General features: G+C 40.1%; 1 protein-coding gene across 7 annotated transcripts in view; it reads right to left on the bottom strand.

Annotated features, from left to right (window-relative positions):
• Nucleotides 1-23,959, bottom strand: part of thoc2 (THO complex 2) — a 54,458-nt gene that overhangs the window by 18,149 nt on the left and 12,350 nt on the right. For all 7 annotated transcript variants that reach the window (XR_009826248.1, XR_009826247.1, XM_062047948.1 and 4 more), the window contains exons 2-21: nucleotides 16,107-16,162; nucleotides 15,736-15,827; nucleotides 15,582-15,633; nucleotides 15,389-15,459; nucleotides 11,682-11,803; nucleotides 11,477-11,610; nucleotides 11,072-11,232; nucleotides 9,646-9,738; nucleotides 9,421-9,576; nucleotides 9,107-9,279; nucleotides 8,828-9,023; nucleotides 8,715-8,753; nucleotides 8,512-8,642; nucleotides 5,996-6,097; nucleotides 5,723-5,807; nucleotides 3,298-3,391; nucleotides 3,101-3,181; nucleotides 2,907-3,003; nucleotides 384-501; nucleotides 125-304 (exon numbers count right to left, since the gene is read on the bottom strand). Coding sequence is in view for 5 of the 7 variants with exons in the window: in XM_062047948.1 (XP_061903932.1) it covers nucleotides 125-304; nucleotides 384-501; nucleotides 2,907-3,003; nucleotides 3,101-3,181; nucleotides 3,298-3,391; nucleotides 5,723-5,807; nucleotides 5,996-6,097; nucleotides 8,512-8,642; nucleotides 8,715-8,753; nucleotides 8,828-9,023; nucleotides 9,107-9,279; nucleotides 9,421-9,576; nucleotides 9,646-9,738; nucleotides 11,072-11,232; nucleotides 11,477-11,610; nucleotides 11,682-11,803; nucleotides 15,389-15,459; nucleotides 15,582-15,633; nucleotides 15,736-15,827; nucleotides 16,107-16,162 (2,233 nt within the window). In the remaining 2 variants the exon portion in view is untranslated. The remainder of the gene's footprint in view (nucleotides 1-124; nucleotides 305-383; nucleotides 502-2,906; nucleotides 3,004-3,100; nucleotides 3,182-3,297; nucleotides 3,392-5,722; nucleotides 5,808-5,995; nucleotides 6,098-8,511; nucleotides 8,643-8,714; nucleotides 8,754-8,827; nucleotides 9,024-9,106; nucleotides 9,280-9,420; nucleotides 9,577-9,645; nucleotides 9,739-11,071; nucleotides 11,233-11,476; nucleotides 11,611-11,681; nucleotides 11,804-15,388; nucleotides 15,460-15,581; nucleotides 15,634-15,735; nucleotides 15,828-16,106; nucleotides 16,163-23,959) is intronic.

Genomic DNA, 23,959 nt, shown 5'->3' on the forward strand with positions numbered 1-23,959 from the left:
TAAAGGACTTTGATATAAACAAACCATCTTCATATTATTGAAGAAATTCTTAAAATTTGTCAGTCTACTTTAAAAGGCAACAATACACAGAAGATACAAGAAATACAACAAACATAGAACATACCTGGTCATAGAGGTGACCGACTAGTTTGAGATGTTTCTCTCCACCCTCTAGGAAAACTACACAATTTCTTTGCTGAGATATGAGTATACACAGTGGCAGAGCAAATTCATGATCCAGAAGAGCATCCTTCAGACGCTGTGATGACTTTTTAGTGTTCCTGATCTGACCAAAGTAGCCACCCTGTGGAGAAAGTCTCTTACAGTTTGAAAATTCCCAAGAGCAGATAAATACAAATCTCATAGTCATAAAAAGTCAATACCTCAGCTTTGAGTTGTTCCCCTCCAGTCATTGCCTCGAGCTGCTCTGACGTCATTTCATCGGTGATCTCAATGCCAGCCATTTTCTGCACCACCTCCTTTAGAATGAGCAGGTCAAAACTAAAAAATACAAACAGCTAATGTAAATGTATGAAGACAAAATAAAATCTCTAATTTCTAAAGTAAATATCCAGGTAAATCAAATGGTAAATACTTGGATTACAATTATATGCAGCCAATGAAGCCCATTAACATCATTTAATTCTTAATGATGAAGTAATGACGAACGATGACTAAATGAACAATTATATCAATTGTCCAAATACTGTTGAGCGTTCATGTTGTCACTATTTTTTATTCTAGTAATGTGTAATGCAGGGCTATTCAACTACATAATGAAGAGGGCCACAGTTTTAAGAGCCCAAAGGCTGAGAGGCCGGACATCGAAATGTGGATATTTGGTCAGCAAGTGCTTACGCAGGTTAAATTCCTTTGAGACTGTGTTTATTTAATTATAAAGTAAACAACTGCACTGTCAATAAATTAATTATTTACCAAAACTAATCAACATGATACAGATGTATAGACTTCCTTCTGTATTTTAGTATGTATGTAGTATGGCATTCACCATTTGTGAATTAAAGTTGTTTATTTTTTTCAGTTGCTCAACAGCGGCTATATCTATAGTACCAGTCAAACCAGTTACTCACCGCTATACATAAAAACGTGCATACAAACCTTTGAGTGATACTGTACCGGTATATTAAATTGAAAAAAGTGAAAAGTTTGTTACATTTGTGTTACATATTGGTAGGGATGGGTACCGAATCCGGTACATTTTTGGCAACAACCTACACTAATTCACCGGTGCCATGTTATGGTAGCTGGGTTGTGCGTTACGTCACGCCTGGTGGCCAACTCAGCCGGCTCTTTGCACTTTGGCACTTAGCAATCACTCCAGCAACACAGAGCGGATTCAGCCAAACTACTAGGTGATGTTGCAATTTTCAATGCCAAATTTTTTTTTAACTTAAAAACACTTCAGCGTAGGGCTGGGCGATATGGCATTTTATTAATATCTCGATATTTTTAGGCCATGTCACGATACACGATATATATCTCGATATTTTGCCTTAGCATTGAATGAACACTTGATGCATATAATCACACCAGTATGATGATTCTATGTGTCTACATTAAAACAATTTTGTTCATACTGCATTAATATATGCTCATTTTAAACTTTCATGCAGAGAGGGAAATCACAACTAAGTCAATTTACCAAAACTGTATTTATTAAACAGTTAAGCAGTAGCACAAACATTCATGTAATTTCAAAACAGAAAGTGCAGGATTGTCAGAGACATTTTAAAACAAGCTATTAGTGCACTTTTGTGCATGATGTCAAACAAGATATTTCAATAACTGTCAAAAAAAAATGAGCTGCATGATAGGAAATCAAATAAGTGTATGTCCTTCGCTATGTGGTAGGTTACTGCGGACGTTAACTCCTGTTGTTGACTATTTTTTTTATACGGTGTAGATCTGGAAATGGTTGCTTGGACATTTTGTGGGTGTGGCACCGAACGGATATGTTGACATGCGGAGTTTCAAGCACTCATTATCTTGCGGGTGACTTTTCAAATGATGCTACAAATTAGCAGTAATGCTACGTTTTTGTAGCAACGCTTTTGCCGCATACTTGACATTATTACGGTTGTCTGTTGAACATCATCCCGCTTGAAGCCAAACCACCGCCAGACGATTGGAATTAATTATTCTTCCTTCATGTGTTACCAGATTGGCACCTTCTCTCTCTCGTATTACCACTCATACCACTCCGCTAGCACCACAGCTAACTTTACACATGCCACTATCTCTGAGCTCCGCGAGGGCGTATGACGTTGCACGCGCGACAGTATGTGACGTATGTAAGAAGGTGCGCTTGTTTTATGTCTCTGTGAGAAGGAGATACAAGAAAGAGTGATAAAAGCCTGTAGTGTAATGCCCGCAGCTAAAAGCAACTGCGTGAGAACGTACTGTATACTCGAATATCACGATATACCGGTAGTCATTTTCTATATCGCACAGAGACAAACCCTCGATATATCGAGTATATTCGATATATCGCCCAGCCCGACTTCAACGTAAGTAAAGTAAGGCTCAACCTTTCCAAAAATGCACTAGCTATGCTAATATACATTGGCTTTGCTACTGACATGCTACTGCATTAGCGAGTTTACATGGCGATTTCAAAACCTTTACATTTCTTAATGAAAACTACAACTAAAATGCACGTTACAATTAAACAGCTGGTGCGTAATTCGTGCAATACCTACAGTATTAACACTTTTTAGGGCGCAACAAAAACCAAAAAACACCATAAACTAAACACTAGTGCCATTTAACGTCTTGGATGAACGGTACACATTCCTACATGCGGGTAAAGTGTACCAACATGTTAATAAAAATGACAGGAAAGTACATGCAAGCTAATAAGAAGGGGCTACATCTAAAATACTGACCTTTTTCCTGCTTTTAACTGATTGGCGACGTACTGAAGAAGGCCGGCCAATTCAATAGGATATTTCCGAAAGACGGCTCCACACAGAATTGCCAGGCCTGTTGGGCAGGTAGAATAAAAGTGTGTTAGGTATTCAAGCTTCAAACATGTCACTGCATAGTAACAATAAGTTTTCTCTTAAGTTAGGACAGTTACTCTGTAGCCATGATGAGATGGTTGTGTCATCATGCTTCATCTTCTCCTTCTCGGGATTGGCCAGAGCTTCTATTATGCAATCTGAATATAAGAGTTAAGAAAAAAAATGACTCTTAAAATGCACACCTCACATCTTCAACACCAAAGCAAGTCCAGACTGTTTTGTCGCTGATGGGCAAGAGAACAGTGTAGGATACAGGCTAAGACATCGTAGTTGAGGGAGGTGAGGTATTTCAAGGAGTCCACCACTGGGGCAATGAGGTTATCATACCACTGGATTTGAGACAGCATCTAATAAGAAAACAGATAGTGGACAGTGCTGAATGATTATCCATTTAAACCTGACACCACCACCTTCTGCACAGTGACAACGTATCTGGAACACATTTTATTTATAATGAGGTTGTTTGTCTTAATGCAGCGTTTCTCAAAGTGTGGGGCGCGCCCCACTGGTGGGGAATAGAGACATGACAGGTGGGGCGCGAGGAACGGGAGGAAATTTCACTTTAATTTTTTTATTTTTTTTTTATTATATTCTTAGATATTTTTTTTTACTATGCTTTCATTTTCTATACACACTGTAAATCACTTTGTGATTCTGTCTGTGAAATCCGCTATATAAATAAATGTAAATTACTTATTTTTCCTGTAGGCTTTACATTTCTAGGTAGGAGCGCAAGTTTGACAGACATAGAAACAGTAACTAATGGGGGCAGGGCTAAGCGGAAGCTTTGTGAATGGCGAGTCACTGTGCGAGGATTTGCTGTTTTGCAAATACATAAAAAAGAGAGCCACTGCTGATGAGCTGTTCAAGATAATGGACAGTTTCCTCAAAGAACACAACCTTAGATGAGAAAACTGTGTGGGCTTTTGCTCTGATGGCGCACAGACCATGGCAAAGTCAAGAAACGGGCTGCAGGCTCTAATAAAGAGGGTTGCGCCAAATGCGCATTGGACACACTGTGTCATTCACCGGGAAGCACTCGCGTCAAGGCAGCTCAGCCCCGAACTCAATGAGGTTTTAACAGTGGCAGTGTCAAGCCTGCAACCCCGATTTGAAAAGCTGTGCAGTGCAAAACAGGCTCATTGCAGCCACTAATGCTGGAGTACTGTAAAACTCATGTTCTCTTGCCAAATGCATATAGCTCCTCCTTTTTTTTTGTTGCAAAGATTGCAAAGTGGCACTTTTATTTTTATTTATTATTGAACTTGATGCAAGTTATTTGATTTATTATTGAACTTGATGCAAGTTATAGCACTTTTATTTGATTTATTATTAAATTGATGCAAGTTATAACACTTTTTTTGATTTATTATTGAACTTGATGCAAGTTATAACACTTGTTTTGATTTATTATTGAACTTGATGCAAGTTATAACACTTTTGTTTTATTTATTATTGAACTTGATGCAAGTTATTTAATTTGATATTGAACTTGATGCAAGTTATACCACAGCTGCACAGTTATTTTATTGATTATTGAACTTGATGTTATTTTATGTTATTGAGTTTGAATGTATACAACTTGATGTTACTTGATGTTCAATACATTTGAAAATGTTAAGCTTGGCATTAGCGTTCTGTTGGGGTGATGGGGGCAGGTGGGGCTTGAAAACTCCCCCTTGTCCAAAGTGGGGGATGACAAAAAAAGTTTGAAAACCACTGTCTTAATGTGAATTCACATTTCATTCTTTATATAATCAGTCAATTATCAGGCATATGAGCACCCTTTGAGAAAAAATGTGGAAAACTGACAAAAAAAGAGCAAAACTAGCACAAAGTGCTGCCTTGCAAGAAAGTCAAGACTACATTTCCTGCAATTGGGAGCATTTCTAACTATTTTACCTTTCAAGATTTATTCTCATCTACCTTCCTCTTTAAGCTGTCCTTTTGACACCTAAATGTTCCATGTAATGTACCACAGAATATTTTTAGTAGCTAATTTACTAATATTTTTATAATTGAAAATGTAATGTAAAATATCTATAACATGCATGCAGAGAAAAGAAAATGTTTCCCATTCAGTAACGCTACCCTGTAGCCAACCCCTCCCTCGGGTAATATACTTCCAGTGTTGTGACCCTGTTTATATCCATCACGTCCAAAACATACCTTCTCGCTGGCTACTAATAAATAATCTAGCACTACAGCTGGTTTGGAACTAACAGTGTTCAGATTGTAATTGTCCAAAAATTATTAACAGCAAAGCAGGCAGCCGTCAATGTTGTGGCTCGGAGAGCGAACGAAAGCAACAACAAGAAAGCGAGCTCAATCATGCTAACTAGCGAGCTTGTTTGGGTGTCCATGATTGTCTCCCTGTCCTGCAACTTAATGCTGTGTTAAGGCAAGAGGAATAGCGAGTACCTGCGGCTCAGGCGAGCGTTCAACAAAAATTGTTTAACATATTTTTTAATATTTCATTAAAAAAACGCAGAAGAGATATTTAGACTCGAAAATCAATGTTTAAAAACTTGGATTTTTTGTGTTTTCTCAGACATTTCACATGCCTGAATTATGTATGAGTAAGAGTGAGTATACCACTCAAAAGGTGTTTAGTTGCTGCCTATTTGTTGAAAGTGAATGGCTTTAGTTATACACAAACTAAAATTATATACACTTACATATTCAAAAAAAATGGTGGGGTTGCTGTGGCTTAGTTTGCCAACCTGTCTCCCAGACTGTTTCACATTCTCTTTGGTCAACCGCCTGGAAAAAGAGAAATCACATGAAAACAGAAAGACAACAACATTGATACATTTTCTAGTAATTGTCTTACAATTAAAAAGTACATTTTGATTTCAACAATGTGAATATTGATATACAAATGTTTAGTATGGATATAAGTGAGCAAGTCATTTGATTTCATAGATGGTCATGCAAAAAAAGTGACTCACTTCATAATATACTTAGCCCTTTCCACAGTTTGCGCTTTGACTTTGACCAGCAAAGGGTGGCTGGAATAGGTTTCGTTCTTCCACTGTCCATATAAACGGTACCTGGGTAAAAAAATACAGGATATTTTACTCAAATGCTTTAGATCAGTGGTGTCAAATTTGTTCTCATTGAGGGCCACATCGCAGTTTTGGCTGCCCTCAGAGGGCTTGTGTTAACAGCAAATATATGAATGTGCCTATGCATTTGTTTGTTATATTTATTTATGTACACTGTAAATAAATATATGTAGCTTTTACAGTAAAAAACAGACCAGACTTTTACTGTAAAAAAAAGTACATAAAAAGTGCTTTTACAACATATTACGATAAATGAAAAAGCATTTTTAAAGGGAAAAAATGGCAGCGTAGTCGCCAGAATTTTACTGTAAAATTTAAAGTTTTTTTTTTTTTTTTTTTACAACACAACTGGAATGGCAAAACAGTACCACAGTTTTTTTTTATTCTGGCAAACAGAGTTACCAGTTTTTTACCGTAAAAAAAATGTGTCACCATTTTACTATTTAGAGTAATACACCGTAAAGACAACCACAGATTTTACAGTAAAAAAAAAAACAAAAAAAAAAACAACTAAAAAAAAAACAGCTACCGGTAAGTCGTCAGAATTTTACCGAGGAGGAGTTTTTTCAATTTACAATAAAATGCTGCAAAACCACTGTAAATTTTAGCGTATAATCTATTTCCATTTTCTCAGTGTAAAATTTGATGGATAACTTGCTTTGGAATTGTAAGTCAAGCAGATATTAAGGTGTTTATTTTTTTAAAATAAAAGTTTTGGACAGTATGATAATATAATTGTTGCAATTTTTGATAATATTAAAAGTTTAAAATATATGCAATTTCATGCAGTACATGTATTTTTTCTGTCAAAATGGAAAGATAGAATACATTTAATAAGAAAAAATTATGTACTTTTTTGACACATTGTTTCCAGGTTTTCGCGGGCCATAAAAATGTGGCAGGCTAGATGTGCCCTCTGTGTTTTAGATAATTGAAGAGCAGATATTCATATTAATCTTGTGCACTGGCAATTTATGGCAGTTGTCAGCTGTTGGCATATATTACCTCTATCAAACATGGTAGAAATGTCTGTTACAAGATACTGTAGGAGTACACAGTAGGGATGCGGTACTAAAGATTAAAGTACCAATGATTGTCACACACACACTAGATGTGGTGAAATGTGTCCTCTGCATTTGACCCATCCCCTTGGGGAGCAGTGGGCAGCAGCGGCGCCGCGCCCGGGAATCATTTTGGTGATTTAACCCCCAACTCCAACCCTTGATGCTGAGTGCCAAGCAGGGAGGGAAACGGGTCCCATTTTTATAGTCTTTGGTATGACTCGGCTGGGATTTGAACTCCTATTTATCAGTGTTTCCCACACATTCATTTATTTGTGGCGGCCCGCCACGAAAGAATTACGTCCGCCACAAATTAAAAAAAAAAAAAAAATATATATATATATATATATATATATATATATATATATATATATATATATATATATATTTTATTTTATTTTTTTGTCCTCTCCAGCTTCTCAGGCAAATCATATAGTTGATGTAGATGCCCTTATCGGCTGTTCAGATTTACTTTACAAAAGGGAAGTGTAGGATACTTCTCTTGTTGCCTTATTTGTATTTGACTTTATTAAATGTATTTATATTAGAAACACAACATGTGTATATAACAAAGGGTGCAAAGTCTGCAGGCAGTAGGAAACACATGGTTAAGTGGAGGGAGTAAAACTGATGGCAGTCTAAAGTTCAAGGTTTTTTGAGCTCTTTGTTCAGTGGATCAGAGGTTTGATGAAGCTCTGTGTCTATCTACCACCACTACTGTTTTCTGTTTATTTGTTACTGACTGTGGCAGGACACCTCTGCCTCTGTTTCACTTTATGTTGCTGGTAAATAATATGGTTGTAGTAGTAGGCTAAAGTTAAATTATTTAGTATGCACTAATTAAAAGGGCAGAGCTTTATGAGACATTTTAGCTTTTATATTTTATAAGATATATTTTTTATAAGAACCAAAATTAATAAATATATTTCAGTGAATAACTTATTGTTCAAATCTGTATATAAATATGTACATAAAGTGTTGTAATTATATTGTAAAATGGATGGATGGACGTTTAAAACCAAACTGTAATTAATTAGTAAGTATACATTTATTGAGCCTTTTTTGAGAAAATCATATCATTGTAGTAAATTATGCAAATTACTCGATGATGTCATGGTGACCACGCCCATAGCCACGACCCCACCGCCACAGGTATCTTGGCAGTTTATGGAAAACACTGTATATAATCATGCACGGGACAATCCGCTTTAATCTGACAAAAAAACAACAAATTGTGAAACACTGCCATATTGCCCATCCCTAGCATTGCCTGTAGGTCTTATTATTTGACACCTTGTTTGCATAAACCCTGTACTCAGTGATGTGCACGCGTCTCACCTGTGATGGTAGGGAAAGAGCTTAAAGAGACCCCAAAGCTCCTCAGACATACAAGCGTTACAATCCATCAGAGAAAGGGATGGTAGCAGCACCTGGTCTGCAATGCTCAGGAAGCAACTTAAAAGTGTTTCCTGGGGCCAATAAAAACACGTGTGAATCACAATCTCAGTTATGTAGCATATACTAGAGAAAATAACACTTACCATTTTGTCTTTGACATCTGAGCCATCGCTACATTGGTACTGTAAATAAAGGACATGCATAATAAAGATGATAAGCAAGTGCACCTATAAAATGCAGTTATGCAATAGTCTACCTCTTTCATAAAAGCCTTGCCAAGGCGTACAATCTTGGCAAAGAGGATGGGGTCGTGAGCAAGGTGAGGGCCCAGGTAACCGAGCATGCCGAATGTGTCCCTGCGCAAGTCTTCAAAGCTCTCTGCAGGGCGTGGTACCCGCTTGTTCTTCAGTGGATGCGTCACGCGTCCCCTCGCACCTTTTGGGAGGCCAGACCTGTGGAGAACAGGCAAATGTATTCAAATCTCTGTCTGGTCAAACAGGTGTGCATTAAATGAAACCGGAAAAAAAATGTGTACCCGCGGTAAAGAGGATCCACTGTCAGGTGTAACAGCTGACAGAGTGCCAGTGCAATGGACTTATGCGAAGTAGCATAAAAGGAAGGCAACTGGTCCATTATACACAGAGCATGCTGCCAGTCTCCAATCCTGAGAAGTGCTTCCAACAAACCGAGTTTCTGGTTGTCAAGAGGCTAGGAAGGCAGAAAAAGCATATTACTGTCAGAACGTAAATATGCCATGGTCTGCAACATTTACTTTTTATTCCTATCAGCTAACTACATGTAAACAGTTACAGCATGCTGAAACATACAATTGAAGTGCCAAATAAATACCTGCTCAGTTTTCTCTTCTTCCTTGTCTTTCTCTTTTTCCTTGTCTTCACTTTTTTCTGAAGGCACCACAACCATGACAAGCCTACGGGCAATCTGTTTGGCCTCTGAAAGAACTCGTTTGTGTTCTTCTACAATTGTAGCATCTACTGGCAAAAGCTGAAATGACACATAACAGGAGTTATGTTACGTGCCTCTAGGTTGACATACGGTTCTCCTTTTCCTTACATGTACATAAAGATCCTCCAAATCAATCAGGTTGTGATGAAGCAAAGCAGCAGCAATGTGATACAAAGACTTAGGAGTTTCCTCATTTGGTTCCTGACAGAGAAATAATAGAACAACATGACATAGTCAGTGTAGAATCTTAATTAGTTTTGCTCTGGTACAAGGAAAAATGGCAAGAAAGTCACTGGAAAATACTTATGTGATTCGGGTTTGTGATAGTTAATAGGGGTGTCCTGATTTGATATTGCTATCGGTCCGATATCAGCAAAAAGCAAGTATCAACTGATATCGGGTTGCATTTAAAAAATCTTTAATATAAGCTCCGATACAAGGAATCCTGCAGCGTGTTTACTTGTGCAAAGCTGGACAGTCAGTTAACATCTAAATGTCCTCCAATACGCATACAACTGTGATCTTTCCTTTAACTTTAGTGACATTTACAAAAGGTAAACATGGTACGCTATATGCTACTAGGAGCTAGCAGCTACTGCACAGAATAGCTAAGAACACAAGCTAGTAGTATGTAATAGGTGTCCTTAATTGATTAATATTGCCGTCTCAAACACTACATTTGTCAATATAAACAAGTACAAAATAATTATAGTTGCATATTACGTACAAATACAAAGTCTCAAGGGAAAAAGTGTATAAGAAAGTTTCCAGTAACAAACGCGTCCACATTATTCACTAAATTTGATTGTGACCACTAGATGTCCCAAAACCCAAATTAACATTCCACTCCAAAAGCATACATCTGTCATCAGGTTAGTGTTTGTTCTACTTCCTGTGTTCTCAAAAAAATTTCACTAGATCTAAACTTTAACATTCCGAACTACAATATAATAAAAACATGCAAAACCAACTTTTCTTACCCATTGGTAGCTGTTTGTATGTGTATTATGTGTATATTTTGTGTCTGCTTAAGTCCTGAACATTTTAAATCAAACTATGCACATATGGCAGAAATATTGCTGTATTTTATATAATTTATACTGTATTTTGTGTTTTTTTAATACTGTTTTTGTTGTCTTTTATAGTCATCCATCCATTTTCTACTGCTTGTAATTTCTAATTTTTGAAGTGTGCTGTGAAGCACTATGTCGCTTTTATGTGTAAAAGGTGCAATATAAATCAATGTTACTTACGGTACCTTTAAGATTAGTGTTATTCATGGCTAACATTGTTTTCTGCTTGACTAACTTTATTTGAGCAAATCTTTTCCAACTTACCACCTTAAAAAAAAAAAAGTATATACATTGATTCCAGATAATATTGTATCGAATTAATATCGGTATTGGCCAACACTCAAGGCTCCAATATTGGTATCGTATTGGAAGTGAAAAAGTAGTAGTAGGATACCCCTAATAGTTAATGTACTCTATCCTAGCTTTTATTACAAGAGTCAGTCAGATGCAAAAGTTTTTACCTGATAAAATTTGAATTTAAAGCCAAGGATGTGGCAAAGAGTCAATGGCTCGCACATGTAGGACTTGATGAGGGACAGAAAGAACTCATCTTGGTCTGATCGACTCTCATACACTTCCAGGATTATGTCCAAAACACGGTTAGGATCCAAATTAAAACATCCTGTTGACAGGGGGGGAAGGTTGATTACAAAATACACAACTGGCAAAAATATTTTAGGTGTTTATATAGAGGCCAGAGTCAGTAATTAAATGCTTTGTTAGAAATTGTTTCAAGAATTACCTGCAGATGACAACACTGCGTGTGGCTGAAACTAGCATCTATGGATTGTGATGTGACTTGTGTACTCTTATTTTTACCCTAGCTGTTGTCAGTCTGAGAAAGGGAGAAAAGGCTAAGTTTGTACCTATCAGTGACTTGATGCTTTCCAGTACAATGTGACTGGTGATGCTACCGGACAGGTCTTGGCCGAGCTCTGTGATTAGTTTGGCGTAGCCCTCGTTTTCCTCCCTTAGCAAGTTGAACTTCTGTTGCTTGTAACTGTCAACAATCATCAAGTAGAATGAGCCTAGGTCAAACAAATCTGTATTCTTTATGTGCACTTTACTTACAATAGTTTTGTCTTGATCTTTACAATCTTCTGATTAAACTGATGAGCTTGTTTTATAAGTCCAAGAGATTCAAGGGTTTCTGGATCCAGACGCTCCTTCAAAATGGTCTCTGGAACACAAACCTGAAGAATACCAGTTAGTACATTAGTGTTTAGCAGTTTGACACGATCCGAGACAATTACTACATGTGACAACACTAGATATTGATTGTATTATTCAATTCATACAAGCTACACTGCAAAATGTAATCAAACTGATTTTCTTACCAGTTGCTTTCCATGTTAGACCAGTTTGTTTATCCTAAAAGGTCCTCTATTATGCATTTACTTGACTTGAATTGAGGTTACAAATTGATCCTCAATTCAACAAGATTCTCGATACAAACCCATTCGTGCAATAAATATTTTTTGGCATGTAAATCATAATTTTAAAACTACTCTTGCCTGCTGACGTACAGGCTCGGCCAATAATCAAAAAGTCAATTACTTGAATGATAAATGAAAAAGAACTCGATAACTTTGCCGGTATCAATATATTGCCATGTTTTTTCTCTTTCGCTTTTAAACAGGGTGCAAAGACTCTGTGCATCACTCTCAGCACCTGAGCGCGGTTGTTCAATAGTAGAATGAAGTGAATGGAGTAAACCCTCTTGTCAGTCATCCACAATATCTCTGTGAGTGGAGGCGGAACCGCCAGCTTTCGACAGCAACAAAGCTTCTCCCTAGTTGCTGGTGAGAATCAATTATTTTTCCCAGCACCCATATTAAAGGGGAATTGCACTTTTTTGGAATTTGACCCATAATTCACAATATTTATGTAAGACAAGCACACATGCTTTTTTAAATTTTTTTATATTGCATTAACACTCAGTAAATAAATGCAAGCAAAAGCCAGCTTACAATGGAGAATATGCTGCCTATAAAGTACCTAAAAAAACATCCTAACACTTCTATCAAGGTTTTATGTACACACTGAAAGTATATATGTAATGTAGTAAAAGGCATATTTATAATACCATGTAATATTTATGTATTATTCTTAATTTAAGCATACGCCAGAACATGAATTTAACAAATGCATCACAACGTTCGCTTTTTCCTTCAACAACATCACTGATTACTAGAGGTGGGTGAAATAATTTATTTTTAGATGCATGGCAATTCGTACATGAACGATTATAAAATCGATTAGTAATTGTTGGGGGGTGTGGGGGGTACCCCACATCTGCGGTCCCCTCTAAGGTTTCTCATTACACCCGTTGGGTTGAGTTTTTTCTTGCCCTAATGTGGGATCTGATGCGAATGTCGGATGTCGTTTTGGCTTGTACAGCCCTTTGAGAGACACATCATGCACAAAAGTACACTAATAGCTTGTTTTAAAATGTCTCTGACAATCTTGCACTGTCTGTTTTGAAATTACATGAATGTTTGTGCCACTGTTTAATAAATACAGTTTTGGTAAATTGACTTATTGTGATTTGCCTCTCTGCATGAAAGTTTAAAATCAGCATATATTAATGCAGTATGAACAAGAATGTTTTAATGTAGACACAGAATCATCATACTGGTGTGATTATATGCATCAAGTGTTAATTCAAGGCTAAGGCAAAATATAGAGATATATATCGTGTATCGTGACATGGCCTAAAAATATTGAGATATTAATAAAAGGCCATATCGCCGAGCCCTAGTTTGACCTCACAATGTGCCTTTGGAAGAATGGCAAAAAGTTCTCATAGACACTCTTAAACCTTTTGAAAAGCCTTCCCCAAAAGAGTTGAACTGATATACTGTAGTTGCAAAGAAAGGGCTAACATCAGGCTTAAGAATGGGATTCAACTTAATATGTATAAACAGGTAAATGGTAAATGGGTATAGCGCTTTTCAACCCTCAAGGTACTCAAAGCGCTTTGACACTATTTCCACATTCACCCATTCACACACACATTCACACACTGATGGCGGGAGCTGCCATGCAAGGCGCTAACCACGTCCATCAGGAGCAAGGGTGAAGTGTCTTGCTCAAGGACACAACGGACGTGACTAGGTTGGTAGAAGGTGGGGACTGAACCAGGAACTCTCAGGTTGCTGGCACGGCCACTCTCCCAACCGCGCCACGCTGTCCCCAGGTAGATGAGCAAATACTTTTGGCATTTCAGTATAGTGTATCTTGTTAGTCTTGCTTGGATTTCAGGGTTTGCAGGGTAGCATATCACTTCTAATGGTGTAATCTATTATATTTTCAACCTGTGCAAAATGTTATTCTCTCAGGTATTAGGGGTCTAACTATTTGTTTTAACAATGATTCGATTTGATATTTGTGATTGCCGATACGATTCAGGAACAATCTTTTTTTAGAACGATGCCATCTAAAACAATTTAGTGAGTTGAAATAAATTCAGTAACTTTTTAGCAAAAATACTGGATATTGGACACTGCAGTTGAAGTTTCCTATATTCAAAGTCAATCAATCAATCAAAATGTACTTATACAAATCATGAGTGTCTCAAAGGGCTGCACAAGCCACAACGACATCCTTGGCTCAGATCCCACTTTAGGGCAAGAAAAAACTCAAAACAATGGGATGACAATGAGAAACCTTGGAGGGGACCGCAGATGTGGGGACGCCCCCCTGGGCCACCGGTGCAATGGACGTCGAGTGGATCTAGCATAATATTGTGAGAGTCCAGTCCATAGTGAATCTAACATAATAGTGTGAGAGTCCAGTCCATAGTGGGGCCAGCAGGAGATCGATTATTGATTATTCCTGTTATTTCTTGTAAGGTAATTAGGTATAATGGCCAATGCATTCACATCTTATTTGAATAAAGTGCAACCAACACTTTGGGTTGACTTAACAAGAGGAAATCTTTTTTGCTCACATTTTCAACATTCAATAAATTTTCAATAAAAGTAAAGTAACCTACATTTCAACAGTAGATGTACCTGCTAAATAAAGTTTCCTGACCCAGCCATACAGTATCTTTTCTCCCCCCTGGAGTTGCAGATGACGGACAGTGTCCTAGGCCATGTAGGTTTCCTCATCCCTTTTGATGGTGTTGGCCCCTCGCTTCCTAATTTCCAAAGTCTCCTTGATCCATCTCTTGTATTTATTTGTTTGTAATTAAATGACTTCTCCTTGGCTGCAAGTTGCGGGTTGTGTGTTACACTTCATGTTGTTGTGTTCCGGAAGTCGGTGCTTTGCCTAACTTGCTCCACTTCACTTCAGATGTGGCAGGCGCGTCTTTTGTAGCTTAAAGTTGTGCTGCGGCTTTAAATTATAGTGTTGTGTCGTTTGTATTAGTCATGGCTTTTGCAATCGTGCTGTAGCTGAAAGCTGTTGTGTTGTATTGTTGTGTTGTATTTAAAGATATTGTGCCATGGAGTTTGCATTTGTTGTGACCTTTCTGAGCCACTGTAGCCATCTGCCATTTTAGTTTTGATGACATCACAGAAAACGTTTAACTTCCTTATTTTCAAAAGTGTTAAACTTCATATAAAGTCTGCTATTCTTAAATCCAATGTATTCCTTTTTATAGTATCAATAAAATTGATCGATTCCCTTCTAAAACAATTTTGGATCAATACCTATCTTCCGGAAGGCAAACTTGCCGAGCACAGATCGATATACCGGTACTTGAAATTTAGGAATATCTATCAATCGTTTCACCTCTATTAGGTACATATGAAATCATTTAATAATCTTACCAAACACGCTCCCACCAACTGGATGTATTGGTCGCGCTTGTGTTTGTCCTCCAGTGCAACAGTTTCTACATCTGCGACAAAAAAACACACAAATACACACACACACACACACAGTTATAGCGTGCCACATTTTGAAAGTGATGAGACTTATTAGCCTAATGAATAACATAAAAATCCAAACAAAATCCAATACCTAGAATACTAAACACATCTGCTAAAATTGATGTCATGTCATCTCGAAGTTCCTGTTGGAAAAGACAAAGGAAAAATTAAAAATGTTAGTCATCTTTGGTCGAAAATGCTGCATGTCATTTGCAATATTGTATCGTGTTTACACAAACTCTTACCATCATCTCTCCAAGGACGTTCACAATGAGGTCCAACTTGAGGTTACCCTGTACAACTTGCCAGCAGACCTCATATAAGGCTGTCTGGATTTCTGAGTGGGTATACAGAAAATACATGAATTATTACAGTTCTGCTACATTTGCCTACAACACCAGACAAATCTTTTAGGACTGAGGATTTGCAGTTTGGTATTCTACAAGAGCACAAACAACTACACATGAGCAGCTCAAGACCACTTACTCATACACCGCTTCATTTACTAGTGTGAATAAACAGACATGATAATAATACAAATATTTTACAGGACAAGTGCTGAAGCATTTAAAACTTTTTTAAATTAATTTAATTAACATATTCATTTTCAGTTTACCTTTAGTCTGACATCCATGCTCTATTTTCTCTGTGAGCCCTTTGCAGAGTTTTGCACTGGAGGAAAACAAGAAAGACCAGTCACATTGGAGCTAACAGTTATGTCACACTTATTAAAATTATTGCTAACATATATATAGAACAAATGAGTTTGAGGGCAACACCAAAAAAACAGCATTCCAAGACCTCCCTAAATTTAAGTCAACTTATATTTATTAAATTTTTAATATTAATATATAGGGCTGTATACCGTGTACGGGTATTTTTTGGTACAGGTTCCTAATTGGGTCGGTCCAGGAAGACCGTTAAGATTTTGGACAAATGGTACGGCTATCGATATTTTTTTATCCAGCCGACCGTATTAATTATGACACGCTTTCACGTTCAGTTCAAGTGCCGCTACTACGTATGGGTAAACGATAATCAGCTTGGAATAATCACAAATAAGGACGCAACACCACACTTAAGTTTGTAACAACCTCATCCCTTATAGTCACACACATTAAGAAGAGTTAGTGTCAGTTTGAAGCGAACACGCAACTCACGATCGCTGCTACAGTCTGTCAACTTCTAAGCGATCCAGTAATCCACAAGCCATTGTTAATTCACTCGAAAAAGTGAACATTTTTAATAATCACTAGGTCTTTTTATTGATATATTACAGACACAGACATACATTGGTAGCTGTCAACATGGCTTCCGGTCTGGCACTCAAATACTTCTGTGCAAAACTTTACCACAAATAATTCCCATTGTTACATAATAACCACCAACCTAATTAATAGTATAAATTTATAATACACATTATATACCATGGAAAAGGTCTGTGCTTAGACAAACACAAACTTTATTGATCCACAAGGGAAATTGTTCAAATTTCCCTTGTGGATCAATGTGACATGTGCTCTGCATAAGAATATATATATATATATATATATATATATATATATATATATATATATATATATATATATATATATATATATATATATATATATATATATATATATATATATATATATATATATATATACATATATACACACTACCGTTCAAAAGTTTGGGGTCACGTTGAAATGTCCTTATTTTTTAAGGAAAAGCACTGTACTTTTCAATGAAGATAACTTTTAACTAGTCTTAACTTTAAAGAAATACACTCTATACATTGCTAATGTGGTAAATGACTATTCTAGCTGCAAATGTCTGGTTTTTGGTGCAATATCTACATAGGTGTATAGAGGCCCATTTCCAGCAACTATCACTCCAGTGTTCTAATGGTACAATGTGTTTGCTCATTGGCTCAGAAGGCTAATTGATGATTAGAAAACCCTTGTGCAAATGGAAAAAAAAAACCTGATTTAATCTAACATTTTGAAAAGATCATATTTTCACATTGTTTGAAATGGGTATATTAGATAGCAAGTTAAGTATGAAGTGTCAGGCAGCAGAAGGAACTATTATTAATTTACTTTGGAATGTCAGAGAATACGAGTTTTGGTCTGTTGTGAGAATTGCCCTGTTTGTCCATCCAAGGCCATAGTAGGTTACCGGAGGTGCCTACGTTGCGAAAGTTGTTAACGTTAGCCAACTTAGCTCGTGTGTTGAACTGCACACTGAAATAAAGGAGTCGTGCATGAAACAAGCTTAGCTTCCTCATTAACATGACATTGTGTCAGAGTTAAGGAAAGAATGGCAAAGTTTGGGGTCCTAGGCCGTTTGATTTTGCTGTCCAGCAGAGTGTATGCTATGGAAGTCGTGCTTTTTTCGCTCTTAAAAAAGTTATCGTGTCCAGTTTAAAAGTTAGAGCTGAAGAAAAGAAACACACAGACCGACGCAGCAATTGTTTGATGATTGCAACGTTATTATTCATGTTCATTTATCGTTAGATTGATTGACGTATTGACTATCAGCCAAGTCCTACAATTGTCATCGCATTTAATGCTTTTAATGCCATTTAAGGTCTTAATTTTCACAAAATACATTTAATGACTTATAATGCTTTTTAATGCACCGCGGAAACCCTGTATACTATACATGCCTAATTGGTGGATTGCTACAAAGATGGTTGTCCTTCTGGAAGGTGTTCTCCTCTCTCCACAGAGGAATGCTGGAGCTCTGACGGGGTGACCATTGGGTTCTTGGTCACCTCCTTGACTAGACTAAATAAGATGAATGCAGCAATGTATAGAGACATCCTGGATGAAAACCATGGTGTCCCAGTCAACCTGATGGAGCTTGAAAGGTGCTGCAATGAGGAATGACCAAAGAAAAATGGGCGAAACTGCCCAAAGATAGGCATGCGACGCTTGTGGCATCGTATTCAAAAAGACTTGAGGATGTAAGTGCTGCCAAAGGTGCATCAACAAAGTATTGAGCAAAAGCTGTGATTTTTTAGTTTGTTTTTTTAAATACCATCCATCCATCCATCTTCTTCCGCTTATCCGAGGTCGGGTCGCGGGGGCAGCAGCTTAAGCAGGGAAGCCCAGACTTCCCTCTCCCCAGCCACTTCGTCCAGCTCCTCCCGGGGGATCCCGAGGCGTTCCCAGGCCAGCCGGGAGACATAGTCTTCCCAACGCGTCCTGGGTCTTCCCCGTGGCCTCCTACCGGTCAGACGTGCCCTAAACACCTCCCTAGGGAGGCGTTCGGGTGGCATCCTGACCAGATGCCCGAACCACCTCATCTGGCTCCTCTCGATGTGGAGGAGTAGCGGCTTTACTTTGAGCTCCCCCCGGATGGCAGAGCTTCTCACCCAATCTCTAAGGGAGAGCCCCGCCACCCGGCGGAGGAAACTCATTTCGGCCGCTTGTACCCGTGATCTTGTCCTTTCTGTCATAACCCAAAGCTCGTGACCGTAGGTGAGGATGGGAACGTAGATCGACCGGTAAATTGAGAGCTTTGCCTTCCGGCTCAGCTCCTTCTTCACCACAACGGATCGATACAGCGTCCGCATTACTGAAGACGCCGCACCGATCCGCCTGTCGATCTCACGATCCACTCTTCCCCCACTCGTGAACAAGACTCCGAGGTACTTGAACTCCTCCACTTGGGGCAGGGTCTCCTCCGCAACCCGGAGATGGCACTCCACCCTTTTCCGGGCGAGAACCATGGATTCGGACTTGGAGGTGCTGATTCTCATCCCAGTCGCTTCACACTCAGCTGCGAACCGATCCAGCGAGAGCTGAAGATCCTGGCCAGATGAAGCCATCAGGACCACATCATCTGCAAAAAGCAGAGACCTAATCCTGCAGCCACCAAACCAGATCCCCTCAACGCCTTGACTGCGCCTAGAAATTCTGTCCATAAAAGTTATGAACAGAATCGGTGACAAAGGGCAGCCTTGGCGGAGTCCAACCCTCACTGGAAACGTGTCCGACTTACTGCCGGCAATGCGGACCAAACTCTGGAACTGATCATACAGGGAGCGGACCGCCACAATCAGACAGTCCGATACCCCATACTCTCTGAGCACTCCCCACAGGACTTCCCGAGGGACACGGTCGAATGCCTTCTCCAAGTCCACAAAACACATGTAGACTGGTTGGGCAAACTCCCATGCACCCTCAAGGACCCTGCCGAGAGTATAGAGCTGGTCCACAGTTCCACGACCAGGACGAAAACCACACTGTTCCTCCTGAATCCGAGGTTCGACTATCCGGCGTAGCCTCCTCTCCAGCACACCTGAATAGACCTTACCGGGAAGGCTGAGGAGTGTGATCCCACGATAGTTAGAACACACCCTCCGGTTCCCCTTCTTACAGAGAGGAACCACCACCCCGGTCTGCCAATCCAGAGGTACCGTCCCCGATGTCCACGCGATGCTGCAGAGTCTTGTCAACCAAGACAGCCCCACAGCATCCAGAGACTTAAGGAACTCCGGGCGGATCTCATCCACCCCCGGGGCCTTGCCACCGAGGAGCTTTTTAACTACCTCAGCAACCTCAGCCCCAGAAATAGGAGAGCCCACCACAGATTCCCCAGGCACTGCTTCCTCATAGGAAGACGTGTTGGTGGGATTGAGGAGGTCTTCGAAGTATTCCCTCCACCGATCCACAACATTCGCAGTCGAGGTCAGCAGAACACCATCCTCACCGTACACGGTGTTGATAGTGCACTGCTTCCCCTTCCTGAGGCGGCGGATGGTGGTCCAGAATCGCTTCGAAGCCGTCCGGAAGTCGTTTTCCATGGCTTCCCCGAACTCCTCCCATGTCCGAGTTTTTGCCTCTGCGACCGCCGAAGCCGCACACCGCTTGGCCTGTCGGTACCTGTCCGCTGCCTCAGGAGTCCTATCAGCCAAAAGAACCCGATAGGACTCCTTCAGCTTGACGGCATCCCTCACCGCCGGTGTCCACCAACGGGTTCTAGGATTACCGCCACGACAGGCACCAACTACCTTGCGGCCACATCTCCAATCAGCCGCCTCGACAATAGAGGTGCGGAACATGGTCCATTCGGACTCAATGTCCAGCACCTCCCTCGTGACATGTTCAAAGCTCTTCCGGAGGTGGGAATTGAAACTCTCTCGGACAGGAGACTCTGCCAGACGTTCCCAGCAAACCCTCACAATGCGTTTGGGCCTGCCAGGTCTGTCCGGCATCCTCCCCCACCATCGCAGCCAACTCACCACCAGGTGGTGATCGGTAGAAAGCTCCGCCCCTCTCTTCACCCGAGTGTCCAAAACATGAGGCTGCAAATCCGACGACACAACTACAAAGTCGATCATGGAACTGCGGCCTAGGGTGTCCTGGTGCCAAGTGCACATATGGACACCCTTATGTTTGAACATGGTGTTCGTTATGGACAATCTGTGACGGGCACAAAAGTCCAATAACAAAACACAGCTCGGGTTCAGATCCGGGCAGCCATTCGCTGCCAACATGAGCGTTGAAGTCCCCCAGTAGAACGAGGGAATTACCCGGGGGAGCACTCTCAAGTACTCCCTCGAGTGAATCCAAAAAGGGTGGGTACTCTGAGCTGCGGTTTGGCGCGTAAGCACAAACCACAGTCAGGACCCGTTCCCCCACCCGAAGGCGGAGGGAAGCTACCCTCTCGTCCACCGGGTTGAACTCCAACATGCAGGCTCTGAGCCGGGGGGCAACAACAATTGCCACCCCAGCCCGTCGCCTCTCACTGCCGGCAACGCCAGAGTAGAAGAGAGTCCAGCCCCTCTCGAGAGAACTGGTTCCAGAGCCCTTGCTGTGCGTCGAAGTGACTCCGACAATGTCTAGTCGGAACTTCTCCACCTCGCGCACTAGCTCAGGCTCCTTTCCCCCCCAGCGAGGTGACGTTCCACGTCCCAAGAGCTAGCTTCTGTAGCCGAGGATCGGACCGCCAAGTGCCCTGCCTTCGGCTGCCGCCCAGCTCACATCGCACCCGACCTCTATGACCCCTGCTATGGGTGGTGAGCCCATTGGAGGGGGAACCCACGTTGCCTCTTCGGGCTGTGCCCGGCCGGGCCCCATGGGGAAAGGCCCGGCCACCAGGCGCTCGCCATCATGCCCCACCTCCGGGCCTGGCTCCAGAGGGGGGCCCTGGTGACCCGCGTCCGGGCGAGGGAAATCTGGGTCCATAGTTTTTATTTCTCATTGAGGTCTTCGAGCTGCTCTTTTTTAATGCAAAAAAATGTCTGTTAGCCCCGCAATTAGGTGGTGACTTGTCCAGGGTGTACCATATTAGAGAAATGTCAAGGTTATAAATAGGGCTGCAGATACCGATAAATTTAATAAACAAGGAATCTATCGATTAGTTAGTCTGATTAAAAGAGTAATCGGACCAAAAACATTTTATAGCCTTACTGCGTATTTTAGGGAAGATAGTTCTGCTTGCCATAATCTTATTTATTTTTTCCAAATAAATGCACATCAACAACACTAAAATTGTACTTTTATCATGTGTGCATTTTCAAAAAATGTTTGTAAATATATTCGCCGCCACACAGATTACAGCACTCACACATAGGGATGATGTTCGAAAACCGGTTTTCCCGATTGTTCGATAAGAAAAGAACCGATTCCGTGGATTCGAATCCCTTTTTGAGAAACGGTTCCCGTTATCGAAGCCACTATAGTAAAGAAAAAGATTTGGTTCTTTATTCAAATCCCTGGGAACGAATCCCGTGTCACAGGAAATGTCCTGTGGCACGTCACAGGAAATGACGTAGCTCAGTCATTCGGCAGAGATACAGAAGCAGCAACAACAATGGATTGGAAAAAACTGCTCCAAGGCATGGCTTCACTTTACTAAGAAATACGACGAGGACAACAGCTATCTGCAATTATTGCCAGACTTTGCTTTCCTGTAAGGGGAGTAGTACAACAAACATGTTGAAACATGTTCAGGCCGTACACAACCTGAAGGTTAGAGAAACGTGTTGTGTCTTCGACGCGTGGAGAAGCAGCAACAGAGATGCCGAAACATGCCCCTCTTCCTCTGCTTCAACCTGCAGTCCCAGTGATAGTGCCGGTGAGTAACTAACGTTAACTGTGGCCGGTTAATTTCCATATCTGCTCACTTGTAGCCTTTAGGCTAAAATAACGTTACCTCTTATGTCAACCAGGACTGCAGTAATGTTAGCTAGAATAACGCTACCTAAGCATAGTCAGTGGCTAACGGTAACGTTAACGTTAGCCTTTTTGTATGTGTCTGATAACGTTAACGTAATCTTGTAGCCTACACCACTCCAGAGTTTGCCGGTCTGTCTAATAAACTAGTGCTTGCAAGATGTGAATTAAGATAATGTTAATGTTATCCTATTTCAGATGATGACATTCATGACAGTCAGAGTGACCAGGGCAGTGTTTGCTCTGTTTTTTTTTATTTATTTCTTAAAAAATAAAAGTGAGCTTTTGTTAAACCAAGTATTGTGTTTTTTTCCATACACAACAACCTATCTGGATTCGATGAGAGAATCGATAAGGAATCGGTACGATAAGAGGATTCGATAACAGCATCGAAATCGATAATTTCTTAACAAACATCATCCCTACCCACACACCACTGCTCTCAAAAGACGATGTCCATTTAGAGTTTCGGGCACGCCAGTTTTATCAATTTGTATTATTTATACTCAAATGGTTAATCAAATTGACATAATCTTAATCAAAGCTTTTTTTGTTTTAAATCGATTTTAGTGTAAATCTGCATTCTCCTTCAAACCACATCTTCTCTGTTTTGATTGGTTATGGGGCGAGAGTCAAACGGTTACATTTATGTTTGTGAGGAGAATTTTGCTTTGGGGTGCGTGCAGCGATTCGTCGACAAATAAATATGTCACCAATAGTCATGACGTCATCAAACGTCTTTTTTCCGAAGTGACGCAAGTCAGCGCGGCCACTCGAACATCGCGGGTCATGTAAAGTGTGACACATTTCCTCCTATTCTTGTTAAAGACATGAATAACTTGGTCATTTTGCAAAGCTGATCTTGTATTTTTGACATTACATTTGTGATACATACAGGAGCATTTATGTAAGGCTATGTTTACAATGAAGGCCTGAGTAGATCAAATCTTTTTTTCGAAATCTGATTTTTTTCCAGCTGACTGTTTAGTTTACAAGTAAAACGTGATCTTTATCAGACTCCAATTTAAGGGTGCACAATGTGGTCCCACCTGCTTCCTTTTTGCAGTTTGATAAAGTGAAAACAAAATGAAGTTTACCGGATTCTGTAAATGAACAAGAAAGTCGCTCCAACACGAGAAAACATGTACGCCTCAGATCAGCGTTTTAGTGGGTTTGTGCCGTGGCTGTTATGTTGAGCAAGAAGGCAGACGATGGAAAACTGCAACAAAAAAAAAAGGAATCATGCTGCGAACATGAAGCTCGACCAAAGATAACATTAAAGTTGCAAACAGGTCGC

This window comes from Entelurus aequoreus, linkage group LG05 (assembly GCF_033978785.1).
Source record: "Entelurus aequoreus isolate RoL-2023_Sb linkage group LG05, RoL_Eaeq_v1.1, whole genome shotgun sequence".
NCBI lineage: Eukaryota > Metazoa > Chordata > Actinopteri > Syngnathiformes > Syngnathidae > Entelurus > Entelurus aequoreus.